Source organism: Dryobates pubescens, chromosome 3 (genome assembly GCF_014839835.1).
Source record: "Dryobates pubescens isolate bDryPub1 chromosome 3, bDryPub1.pri, whole genome shotgun sequence".
Taxonomy (NCBI): domain Eukaryota; kingdom Metazoa; phylum Chordata; class Aves; order Piciformes; family Picidae; genus Dryobates; species Dryobates pubescens.
The window spans coordinates 8,241,789-8,255,317 of NC_071614.1; the positions used below are offsets into that span (position 1 = coordinate 8,241,789).

General features: G+C 45.9%; 1 protein-coding gene across 1 annotated transcript in view; it reads left to right on the forward strand.

Moving 5' to 3' along the window:
• LOC104309121 (ras-related protein Rab-10) overlaps positions 1-13,529 on the forward strand; it is a 38,529-nt gene that overhangs the window by 10,768 nt on the left and 14,232 nt on the right. Inside the window, exon 4 of the mRNA XM_054180198.1 lies at positions 8,201-8,290. Coding sequence (XP_054036173.1) covers positions 8,201-8,290 — 90 coding nt within the window. The remainder of the gene's footprint in view (positions 1-8,200; positions 8,291-13,529) is intronic.

Sequence of the window (13,529 nt, forward strand, 5' to 3'; positions counted from 1 at the left end):
CCCTGCATTTACTGTGGTCTGTGAATGCAAACCAGTATTTAATTCCCCACACATGCCCAGTATCAAAGTGGCTGTTCCTACAACAGCCTTTGAATATGTGAGTGTAGAAAGATGAAATAGAGTTTGAAAAGGGAAGCAGAGAGAGGTTCCATTAAACACCAGGCTAACAGGCAATGCAAAACTTCCACCTGGACCAGACAAAGGACTATTATCATAGAATCAGTAAGGTTGGAAAAGACCTCAGAGATCGTCAAGTCCAACCTGTCACCACAGACCTCATGACTACTAGACCATGGCACCAAGTGCCACATCCAGTCCCCCCTTGAACACCTCCAGGGACGGTGACTCCACCACCTCCCTGGGCAGCACATTCCAACAGCTAATAACTCTCTCTGTGAAGAACTTTCTCCTCACCTCCAGCCTAAACTTCCCCTGGTGCAGCTTGAGACTGTGTCCTCTTGTTCTGGTGCTGGTTGCCTGGGAGAAGAGACCAACCCCCTCCTGGCTACAACCTCCCTTCAGGTAGTTGTAGAGAGCAATAAGGTCTCCCCTGAGCCTCCTCTTCTCCTGGCTAAACAACCTCAGCTCCCTCAGCCTCTCCTCACAGGGAGAGGCTCAAGGCCTCTCTCCAGCCTTGTTGCCCTTCCCTGGACACGTTTAAGAGTCTCAATGTCCTTCTTAAACTGAGGGGCCCAGAACTGGACACAGTACTCAAGGTGTGGCCTAACCAGTGCCGTGTACAGGGGCACAATGACCTCCCTGCTCCTGCTGGCTACACTATTCCTTATTCAGGCCAGGATGCCATTGGCCTTCTTGGCCACCTGGGCACACTGCTGGCTCGTGTTTAGCTGCTGTCAACCAGTACCCACAGCTCCCTTTCTGCCTGGCTGCTCTCCAGCCACTCTGACCCCAGCCTGTAGCTCTGCATGGGGTTGTTGTGACCAAAGTGCAGCACCTGGCACTTGGACTTGTTGAATGCCATCCTGTTGGACTCTCCCCATCTGTCCAGCCTGGCAAGGTCCCTCTGGAGAGCCCTTTTACCCTCTAACTGATGAATAACTTCTCCCAACTTGGTGTCATCTGCAAATTTAGTGAGGATGGATTCAAGTCAGTTCTTACACTTGGATTTTTTCAATTCTTTGTACATAAGATTTTAAACAAAGTTTTCAAACACCTTTTTCAGTGTGCTAAGCCATTTTTACCACAGTTGAAAATGACAATCTAAGCAATTTAGCATTCCTAAAAACTCCATTGATTTTACAAAAGCAAGCCAGTCAGGGCTATTACAAGCAGATTCCCAATAATGTGCTCATTGTATTTCAATTATTTTAAGTATACAGCAACTTTCCTATTAAAAATGAATTATTGTTCAAGGAAGTTCAAGGCATAAATCTGCTGCCCTATCTGTGTTGTTGTAAAATTAGCTTTTGTTACTGGAGGACACTAAGTAACGTGACTGCACTTTAAAAACCTTGCTAGAAAAATATACTCACAGATTAATTAATATCTTAGGACATTATTGGCAAATCCTGTACAGGTATATTGGATTTGTAATGCTCTCATTAGGAGCATGATAATTGCAGGGAAATTACCTTAGAACCTGAAACCATTCTTTATTCGTAGGATTGTCCAGCTTAAGGCATTGCTCTTACCTGCTGATGTGGTTTTTAGCTGTTGTGTGTGGCTGTTCTGAAAGGCTGAGTCTGTTTGGCCTTTAAAAATTAAAATACAGGTAATGGTGTACCAAATCCATCTGCAGAATCCAGTGCTTTTCAGGATGTTTTGAACAGGATTGCAGCTAACATACGGGCAAAAATTTCCTCGCAGTAGAGTGTTCAGATGCTCAAACAGCTGCCCAGAGAGGCTCTGGAGATGTTTAAACCCCAGTTCAACAGGGTCTTGAGCTACTTGACCTGACTTTAAAGTTGGTCCTTCTGTGAGCAGAGCATTAGAATAGAATAGAATTAACCAGGTTGGAAGAGACCTTCGAGATCATCGTGTCCAACCTATCATCCAACACCACCTAATCAACTAAACCATACAACCAAGCATCCTGTCAAGCCTCGCCCTGAACACCCCCAGCGACGGCGACCTCACCACCTCCTCAGGCAGCCCATTCCAGTGGGCAATCACTCTCTCTGTGTAAAACTTCCTCCTAACCTCCAGCCTAAACCTCCCCTGACGCAGCCTGAGACTGTGTCCTCTTGTTCTGGTACTGGTTGCCTGGGAGAAGAGACCAACCTCCGGCTCACTACAACCCCTCTTCAGGTAGTTGTAGAGAGCAATAAGGTCACCCCTGAGTCTCCTCTTCTCCAGGCTAAGCAACCCCAGCTCCCTCAATCTCTCCTCATAGGGCTTGTGCTCCAAGCCCGTCACCAACCTTGTTGTAGATCAGATGACTTGCAGAAATCCTTGCCAGCTTAAATAATTCTGTGACTCACACATGGCATCTGGGTCTCCAAGAACTCTTGACATCGATTGTAGACCCTAGATTTCTTTTTAACTACAGCAGACTAGTTTTCATTGTGCTGGAGTGGCATAAAGATCATTCCCTAAAGATTATCTGCTAAAAATTCTCTGCTAGCACAGAATTTTCTGCATGGGGAAGACAGATTAATTTTCTCATGCAGTAGTAGCAAGCCTTGGGGACATAATTTAGTGTTCTTGGACTATATCAGCTTTCTCTTTATGCTGTGTGAAAGAAGTGAGTCCTCAACCAGGCTGTGGCTGTGTTGGGTTACTGCTGTTTTTTTATAGTGCCCTCTTCTGGGTATGTGCATTAGATGCATCTGAGAGTGGGGAACCTGGACTGGTGATCAGTGTTTCTGCATCATATTTAACTAAAAGCATCACAGCAAAATGGTTATCAAAGTTACCTTTGTTCCAAACTGGTCTGATTTGTTTTTATCTGGGTGCTAAAGCTTGGTGCCAGAGGCATCACATTGTTCTGTCTCCTGATGGGTTTGTTGTTATGACTCTGATTAGAATCGAAAAGTCTTGTTCTTGTCACTCTGCTAAATTGGTTTATCTTTAGTCCTAGATGAGTTTGAGAATGAATTGGTTTATATCTAGCCAAGTCTAAGTGTGCTAATAGACAAGTTCTGTCATTTGGGCAATTCTGCTGAAGCGCTGGAAACGAGGCATTTGTAACTGAGGTCATCCTGTGGCAGGAGAATAGACACAAAGAGATGTATGTATGGGAATTATACCGTGCACACTGCCCATGTGGTCGTGGTGACAATGTCTTCCTAGCAAATTATTCATCATTAATGCAAAGAATCAGCTTCTGGTGTCATTGTCTGGGGAGTAGGAGGAAGAAACTTCCTACCTTCATGTCCTTGCTCAGCGCTGCTGCGTGACCATGCATACTTCTGTCTCCTTTTCAGACCTCAAAAATTACCATAATGCTACCTTTCTTCCTCAAACACAAACCAGTTAAGCATTGCCATTAGTACATTTATCAGATCCGGGCTCTTTTACTGTTTCAACCTGCAAACAAACTTTCCTTTTCAACCCTGGAAATGTTCAAAGCCAGCTTGGAAGGAGCCTTGAGCAACCTGATCTAGTAGGAGGTCTCCTTGCCCATGACAGGCTGTTGGGACCAGATGATCTTTAAGGTCCCTTCCAACCCAAGCCATTCTAGGATTCAAACTGTAAACAGTTGAGTACTAAAATGCAATCCTGCACAGCCATGCCCTAGGAGTGTGGTGGAGGTGCAAGGTGGAGATTTCATGTCCACAGCTGGGCAGCTGCAGGGAGTCCAGATGAGCTCTGGCTCATCACAGCCAGTTTGCTGCAGGACAGGTGAAGGCCCTCATAGGGTCTGTGCTCACCATTTAAAAAGTGAAGAGATACTTTCTTCCAATAACCTGTAAATGCAGATGGAATGTAGTTGTCTTTCATTAAAGGTGTCTGTGCTACTTCTGACACAGCTCTTCTGTGAAATAGTTTTCCCAGCAAAATGGGAACAAGTGCAGGAGAAGACCCCTAACACTGGGAGTGGGGGGATGAGGGGATGAACTGCATACAGAAGGGATGAGCCAGAGACTTCTCTTTAGCATTTTTGGTTTCTGTTAACAGCCACATAGTCAAGCAGTGAGTTGAGTGTTTACCTGATTGGTGAAGCACAGGCTGGGTGAAAGCTGAGTGAAGGGTGTGAATGGATGGCTTCTGTCAGAGTAGGCTGCTAAAGCCTGCTACCAGAGTCCAGAGTCTGGTTGCTGCTATGTTTGTGTGTCTGAAGGTGTTGCCTTCTGCCACCCCTGGTCACAGCAGCCTGGCTTCTGCCACCCCTGGTCACAGCAGCCTGGCTTCTGCCACCACTAACTCCAGCTGCTGGAGAACCCAAGGCAAAAAAGTCTTTTTGCCAAAAATCTGATGACTCCAAGCTCTGCCAAATGCTTCAGAAAACTTAGTCAGTCTCAATGAATCTCTTGGCTCCAATTTTTGAGACAAATCTAGTGCTGATATTTCCTCTTTAGACATTTTTAAAAAGCAGGCTAGACTTTCTCCCATTTCAGGTTAGGTTTATTTTCTCTTTCAGTGAAATGCGAGCTTTGAAATGTTAAAGCCAGAGGAGAGTGAACCAAAACTCTGGATGTGTTTTGGAGATACCAAACCAGCTTTAAATTTTCTTTCTTGAAGCATAATGTGTCTTTCTGCCTTGATGAAATTGGTGACATTTTTAATAGTATTTTTCCATTCAGATAGGCTAAAAATGTTTCCTGACTCTATTAGCTTAGTCAGTGCCAACTTGTGTAATAGCATTTTAACAACTGTAAAATAAGAATCCTCTTTTTAGCCATAGATTTTTTTTGCATTTGGAAAGCTTATTCCTGAGCTATAAATAAAAGAGGATGAAAATACACAGTGAGTTTTGGGAAGCACTTGAAGAGCTACATTTTTTTAGTCAGTTCAAATCAGTGTACCTCTGCAGTTTTTGTGCCAGCTGAGCACATGGTCGAACTTCTTGCCTGCTCATATTGACTTCTTTTTAAGACTTCTTTTATATAATCAGGTTTCAGAATTTAAAGTGGATATAATTTGGTGTAGAGTCTTTAATTTTCTAAAAGCAGGAAGCTGGAAGGACATTGAGACACTTGTCCACAGAAGGGCAATGAGGCTGGGGAGAGGCCTCGAGCACAGCCCTGTGAGGAGAGGCTGAGGGAGCTGGGGTTGCTTAGCCTAGAGAAGAGGAGGCTCAGGGGAGACCTTATTGCTCTCTACAACTACCTGAAGGGAGGTTGTAGCCAGGAGGGGGTTGGTCTCTTCTCCCAGGCAACCAGCACCAGAACAAGAGGACACAGTCTCAAGCTGCGCCAGCGGAAGTTTAGGCTGGAGGTGAGGAGAAAGTCCTTCACAGAGAGAGTTGTTAGCCATTGGAATGTGCTGCCCAAGGAGGTGGTGGAGTCCCCATCCCTGGAGGTGTTCAAGAGGGGATTGGACGTGGCACTTGGTGCCATGGTTTAGTCATGAGGTCTGTGGTGACAAGTTGGACTTGATGATCTTTAAGGTCTCTTCCAACCTTGGTGATTCTGTGATCTTTAAATAAAGCTTGCAGTGCTTTGGTGATGGGGTGGTTTAGCCTGGGGAAGTGGAGGCTGAGGGGAGACCTCATTGCTCTCTGCAACTCCCTGAAAGGAGATAGCAGTGAGGTGTGGGTTGGTCTCTTCTCCCTAGTATCAGGGGATAGGATGAGGGGAAATGGCCTCAAATTGTGCTGGGGGAGATTTAGGTTGGCTATCAGGAAAAAAAACATCTTTACTGCAAGCGTGGTCAGCCATTGGAACAGGCTGTGGAGGGAGGTGGTGGAGTCACCATCCCCAGAGCTGTTCAAGCAACGTGTGGATGTGGCAGTTGGGGACATGGTGGTGTTAGGTTGATGGCTGGACTTGATCTTAGAGATCTTTTCCAAGCAAAACCATTCTCTGATTCTAAGGGTCCAGTCAAAGTGAGAATATGTTATCACACTATATTAATGTGGAAATACTAGTTATTTGCTGAAATAAATACCTAGTGGTCTGGTAATCCTAACCTCCTTTAAATGTTGTTACTGTTTGAAGCTGTTTAGGAGGAGCACTCCTACTGCAAAAATTGAGGCTGTTTGCACAGCAGTTCATTGACAGGCTGAGTTTCAAGGTTTCCCACAGAAAATGTGCTAGCTTTTCCCCTTGACCTTTTATTTCAGAGGAAAGTCAAATATCACTTTTAGAACCATCAGCTACACATAGTCTGAAAAAGTTGGCTATGTGATGAGATTAAATTGTCTGTTTACCCTATTTTAGGGACTGATGTATGTAATTTTATGTAGGAGAACCATTGACCTTAATGAGTAAAGCTTCAGTGCATTCTGAAACAGCCAACATTTTGGTCTATTAATCCAGGTTAGATTGATTCATTATTTTAGGCCTGTACTTTGTACTCTTATGATGAACTTACTTCATTTTAATACTGCATTATCTTGAACATCAGCTGTGGGTATAAAATGAGATTAGCTGACTCTAAAATGAGAGTGGATTAAAAAAAAAATATAAATGAAATCCTGTTCCTTAATAATAAATTGTGCCTACTGCTGTACTCCTCAAAAGAGGGAACTTAGTTGTAAGAGTCCAAATAGACTGAAAATAATGGTTCTCTCAGCCTCTAATAAATAAAGGTTTTTCTTTGTGGTGCTTTTGAAGGGAGGGACATGTGGTTGAGGGCCCATCCCTGCAGGCATTCAAGACCAGACTTGATGTGGCCCTGGGCAGCCTGATCTGGTTGGAGGTGTCCCTGCTGAGTGCAGGGGGGTTGGACAAGATGACCTTTGAAGGTCCAGTCTGCATCTGTGTGCATGTGTGTGAGCTCTGGGGAAGACAGTATCACAGTATCACAGTATAGCTAAGGTTGGAAGAGACCCCAAGGATCATCAGGTCCAACCTGTCTCCACAGACCTCACGACTAGACCATGGCACCAAGTGCCACGTCCAGTCTCCCCTTGAACACCTCCAGGGACGGTGACTCCACCACCTCCCTGGGCAGCACATTCCAATGACGAGTGACTTGCTCGGTGAAGAACCTTCTCCTCACCTTGAGTCTAAACCTCCCCTGGTGCAGCTTGAAACTGTGTCCCCTTGTTCTGGTGCTGGTTGCCTGGGAGAAGGATGATTGTCTGTGCCTGGTTTTGTCTTATGGCATAGCTAGAAAAATTAAGACTTCGGTCAGAGATTTCACCAGTGTCCTTGTAGAGAGATCTGCAGCCTGCCCCCAGGCTTTTTGAGTCATCAGAGAAGCTGTGTGAGGATGTGCATTCAGAATACAAGCCATGGGATCAGCCCACATTAGCTTTAACTGTTTCTGGATTGAGACCCCCAGGTTCCTCCACTTAAGCATCGGAAGCGGCTATAAATGCCATGATTTTCACAACAAATGTCAGCTTTCCAATTCCACATGCTGTTGCAGAAGAAAGTGTTCTCTTTCCCTGTCATTATTCCAGTCATGTATAGTTACAATGGCTTATCTTAAAATAACACTGATGTAAAGCACCCAGTGCATTTTGGAGTCATCGTGTACGTAACTGGATTAGTGGAACGAAGGATGGAGACAAGGTCAAAAGCTAGATTTTTCTTCCTTTGGAAATCAATGAGGTTTTTAAATTTTACTTCATTATTGCTGCCTTCTAAGTGTCTTGGAATGATCAAACTTTTATGTTGAGCTTGAACACTTTGAATGTGATTTTACCGTCTGTGTGCAAAAGTGAAGCACAGAGAGGTGCTCTTTCAGGTGCAGCAAATTCCTTCCTTTTTACTTGAGCGCTGGATGTAGACCAAGCTAAATTGCTAATCCATGAACCCATTACTTTAGGAAGGGCAGTGTCTGTGAATGTGGGGCATTTCCAGTCACTTTTAAAGCCTCAGGATGGAGCATTCATCAGAAGATGGTGCCCATGCACCATATACTTTATATCTTATGAAAGAGGTTACAAATTATGCCCTGCACTTGTAAGTGGCTTTTTTTTCTCCCTGCTCTTTGCAATCTTGCTGTTTTCCTCCAAATCCCAGTAAATGATGGAAAATATTTCCACAGATGAAAAGGTCAGGACAGAATTTAGCCTTTACTTTCAAGGAAATAAAGTGTTGAAGGATAGTGTGAGCTGAAGGTGAAGGGGTTGGTGGATTGCTTTCTTCTTACCTGACACTTATTAATGCTGGTTCTCTTTTAGAAAGCAGGCGATGAAGTGGACGTAATACTGCTGGGCAACAAGTGTGATAAGGAGTCAGAACGTGTAGTTCCAAAACAGAAAGGAGAAAAGGTATCACTGATCACTGGTATTTTCTTTGGCTTCTCCTGAGTATCTTAGTATGTTCCACTGAATATGAGAGAAAGCTTCTCAGTTAGAAAAATTCTGGTAGGAATTGCTCAGAAGGCAGTTATGGGGTTATGGGCGTTGAGGTTTTTACAACATATGTGCTGGGTGCTGCACTTTGGCCACGGCAACCCCATGCAGAGCTACAGGCTGGGGTCAGAGTGGCTGAGAGCTGCCAAACAGAGAGGGACCTGGGGGTGCCGATTGACACCCGCCTAAACATGAGCCAGCAGTGTGCCCAGGTGGCCAAGAGGGCCAGTGGCATCCTGGCCTGTATTAGGAATAGTGTGGCCAGCAGGAGCAGGGAGGTCATTGTGCCCCTGTACTCTGCCCTGCTTAGGCCACACCTTGAGTCCTGTGTCCAGTTCTGGGCCCATCAGTTTAGGAAGGACATCGAGACACTTGAACGTGTCCAGAGAAGGGCAACAAGGCTGGTGAGAGGCCTTGAGCACAGCCCTGTGAGGAGAGGCTGAGGGAGCTGGGATTGTTTAGCCTGGAGAAGAGAAGGATCAGGGGTGACCTCAATGCCCTCTACAACTACCTGAGCAGTGTAATGCCCCAGAAATCCATGAGGAATTAGTCCGGGACCTGCTGAGCCACTTGGACACCCATAAGTCCGTGGGACCGGATGGGATCCATCCTAGGGTGCTGAGAGAGCTGGCAGATGAGCTGGCCAAGCCGCTCTCCATCATTTTCCTCCAGTCCTGGCTCACTGGAGAGGTCCCAGGTGACTGGAAACTGGCCAATGTGGTCCCCATCCACAAGAAGGGACGGATGGAGGAACCTGGAAACTACAGACCAGTCAGCCTGACCTCAGTGCCAGGGAAAGTGATGGAGCAGATTATCCTGGCGGCAATAACTGCGCACCTGAAGGATGGCCAAGGGCTCAGGTCCAGCCAGCATGGATTTAGGAAGGGCAGGTCCTGCCTCTCCAACCTGATCTCCTTCTATGATCAGGTGACCCGTCTGGTGGATGTGGGGAGGCCTGTGGATGTAGTCTATCTGGACTTCAGCAAGGCCTTTGACACCGTCCCCCACAGTAAACTGCTGGCTAAGCTGTCAGCTCGTGGTTTGGACCACAACACTCTGTGCTGGGTTAGGAACTGGCTGGAGGGCCGAGCCCAGAGAGTGGTGGTGAATGGTGCCACATCCGGCTGGCGGCCAGTCACCAGTGGCGTCCCCCAGGGATCAGTGCTGGGCCCCATCCTCTTTAACATCTTCATTGATGATCTGGATGAGGGGGTTGAGTCAGTCATCAGCAAGTTTGCAGATGACACCAAGTTGGGAACAGATGTTAGTCAGTTAGAGGGTAGAAAGGCTCTGCAGAGGGACCTTGACCGACTGGACAGATGGGCAGAGTCCAATGGGATGGCATTTAATAAGTCTAAGTGCCGGGTGCTGCACTTTGGCCACGGCAACCCCATGCAGAGCTACAGGCTGGGGTCAGAGTGGCTGGAGAGCTGCCAAACGGAGAGGGACCTGGGGGTGCTGATTGACACCCGCCTAAACATGAGCCAGCAGTGTGCCCAGGTGGCCAAGAAGGCCAATGGCATCCTGGCCTGTATTAGGAATAGTGTGGCCAGCAGGAGCAGGGAGGTCATTGTGCCCCTGTACTCTGCATTGGTTAGGCCACACCTTGAGTACTGTGTCCAGTTCTGGGCCCCTCAGTTTAGGAAGGACATCGAGACACTTGAACGTGTCCAGAGAAGGGCAACAAGGCTGGTGAGAGGCCTTGAGCACAAGCCCTATGAGGAGAGGCTGAGGGAGCTGGGATTGTTTAGCCTGGAGAAGAGAAGGATCAGAGGCGACCTCATTGCCCTCTACAACTACCTGAAGGGTGGTTGTAGCCAGGTGGGGGTTGGTCTCTTCTCCCAGGCAACCAGCACCAGAACAAGGGGACACAGTCTCAAGTTGTGTCAGGGGAGGTTTAGACTCGAGGTGAGGAAAAAGTTCTTCACTGAGCGAGTCATTCGTCATTGGAATGGGCTGCCCAGGGAGGTGGTGGAGTCGCCGTCCCTGGAGGTGTTCAAGGGGAGATTGGACGTGGCGCTTGGTGCTATGATCTAGTTGTGAGGTCTGTTGGAACAGGTTGGACTTGATGATCCTTGGGGTCTCTTCCAACCTTAGTTACTGTGATACTGTGATACTGTGAAAGGTGGTTGTAGCCAGGAAGGGGTTGGTCTCTTCTCCCAGGCAACCAGCACCAGAACAAGGGAACACAGTCTCAAGCTGTGACAGGGGAGGTTTAAACTCAAAGTGAGGAGAAAGTTCTTCACTGAGAGAGTTGTTTGTCTTTGGAATGTGCTGCCCAGGGAGGTGGTGGAGTCACCGTCCCTGGAGGTGTTCAAGAGGGGATTGGACGTGGCACTTGGTGCCATGGCTTAGTCATGAGGTCTGTGGAGACAGGTTGGACTCGATGATCCTTGGGGTCTCTTCCAACCTTGGTTATACTGTGATACTGTGAAATCCATTAAGCAACTCCTAGCTGATCTCTTCAGGATACGGATTTTGATTTTAAAGGTTAAAATGCACTTTTAAAGTTGCAGGTGTTAGGATAGAATTCTTACATTTTTCAATTCAAACTAAAAATATTGTAGTGCCTGCATTTTCAGAGTACTCTTCTAATGGGAGTTACTAACATTTCATGCATAATACATTCTGCATCCTTTTTCTGGTACCACCCATCAATTTTTTATTATTTATTTTTTGCTACAGCTTGATGGTAAAAAACTCTTCTGGCAGCCTGTGTGTGGCATTGCCTGTGAATAGCCCTAAGTAAGACTGGGCAGGCAGATGCATGCAGGGAACACCCAGCTCCCCTAGATCTAACTCTGTGTTGTACAGATGAGACTGCAGTTCATGCTTGCTGGCCATGTGTAGAGGAGAAACTGGTGGACAGTGCTGTTTTAAAGGCAGTGGTAAAATACTCTCCCTGAGAACCAGTGAGGAGCTGTGCTATGGCAGAAGAATTGTGGTGACAACTAAACGTTGCAGGAGAGTGTGTCCTGTGTACCAGTACATTTTGTAACTGCAGACTGTCTGGAACCTGGAATGAGCCCTTCTGATACGCTTTCAGGCATGGTGGGTCAGGCAGGATGCCTTGAGTTTAAAGAAGAGAACACTGATCATTTCCTGCCAATAGTACAATCCCAGAGCAGGGAACTTTAAAAAACAACTTCACCTTTTCACCAGCATTACAGAGGGAAACTCTTGAAGGTTTGTTGTTTGTGTGCAAGTTGTTGTTAATGTGCTGTATCTGTGTGCAGGGAGTAAGGAGTGAGAAACACAGGCATGCTCTCACTCAGTGTGCAGTCAGAGATGCATGTGCATTGGGTGCATGTGCACAAGAGGGCAGCAGTGGGCATGTGGTGTTAACCATGACATTTTCTGACACTTAACCATGCAAGGTAGTATTTTTTTTCAGGAACAAATCATTGCCTCCTCACCAGATTTCTCCTGGGTTTTGAGGCAGGGCAGCATTTCAGTTAGACTTTTGCTTCTTTTAGTGTGATTTACAAATGCTAAACAATCTTGACTGAAGCAGAAATAGAAAGATCCCATTGGCAGTGAGAGAGAGAGAGAGATCACACTTGTCCTCTCATTCCAAAGAAGCAAATATCCTTATAAAGAGGGGAAGAGTTTGATACTAACTCTGCCACATGATAATTCGTCCTTATACATGTCACATTACCCTGTGAGTTAAAAGTATTCTTTAAGCTCTGTTCAGAGTCTTGCAGAGAAGACCTCTAGGCTCATAGGGAATCTTATTGTCTGTGTTGGCATTTCTAGAGCAGTCTGTCATAACTGAGTGGCCATCATCTGCCACTGTGGAGTCTAATATTGAGAAATTGTTTGCTTTCTGTCATGATGTAATTTTGATAAGTCAGAAAGCAACATTTAATTTCAACACTGTGTTTTCCTGTGTTAATAGCATTTCATTCACTTTGACAAATGTTTGAACTCGACCTTCTTGGGCTCCTTCCTTCCCCCTCCCCAGTAGCATTATCTTTTTCTCTGAAAAACAAAGAAAAGTGGTGAAGATGGTATGGCTTGGTAGAATGTGGCTGGTTTTCACCCATCAAATCTCTACAGCAGAAGGCGGCAATGTAATGCTTTTGCTAACTTCACGTGTCTGACTTCAAAGCTGATTTTACAAGTACAATACAAATGAGAACAAAAACCAAACCCAGCACATTCTGCACAGTTCTAGGAATATTTTAGACACATCTCTCTGATTCAGTACTAAGAAATCACAGCAGCACTTTGCTAGGAAGAAGTATATTTTGAGTTTAAAGAGATGAACCACTGGAAATGAATTTCACCTTGCAAGAGATACTGACATTTATGTTGTTATTGTAAGTAAGATCTGAGCTTATTGCACTCCCTCTCCGAACAGTTCTCAGAGATAATAAAACATTTCCCAGTAGCGTAATTCCCATAGGTTTGTAAATGTATTTAGGTATTTTATTTATGGATCTATTCAAGGTGCTCCCAAAGGCAAAAAAAAAAAAAAAGAAAAAAAAGGGGAAAAGGCAATTATTTGAATGTGCCTTTCCAGATTCATTATGAGAGGGAGCACAGAATCACCACGGTTGGAAGAGACCTCAAAGATCATCAAGTCCAACCTGTCACCACAGACCTCAGGACCACTAAACAATGGCACCAAATGCCACGTCCAATCCCCTCTTGAACACCTCCAGGGATGGTGACTCCACCACCTCCCTGGGCAGCACATTCCAATGGCTACCAACTCTCTCTGTGAAGAACTTTCTCCTCACCTCCAGCCTAAACTTCCGCTGGTGCAGCTTGAGACTGTGTCCTCTTGTTCGGGTGCTGGTTGCCTGGGAGAAGAGACCAACCCCCACCTGGCTACAACCTCCCTTCAGGTAGTTGTAAACAGCAATAAGGTCTTCCTTGAGCCTCCTCTTCTCCAGGCTAAACAACCCCAGCTCCCTCAGCCTCTCCTCATAGAGGTTGTGCTCAAGGCCTCTCCCCAGCTCTGTTGCCCTTCTCTGGACACGTTCAAGTGTCTCAATGCCCTTCTTAAACTGAGGGGCCCAGAACTGGACACAAGCTGTGCTCATATTTCCAGCAGCTTTAACACTGGACTTTTGGGATTTTGTTTTCATCTATCTAGAGGACTTGCTTGTCACAATAGTTAGCAGTATGCAAGGTGAACTGGAAT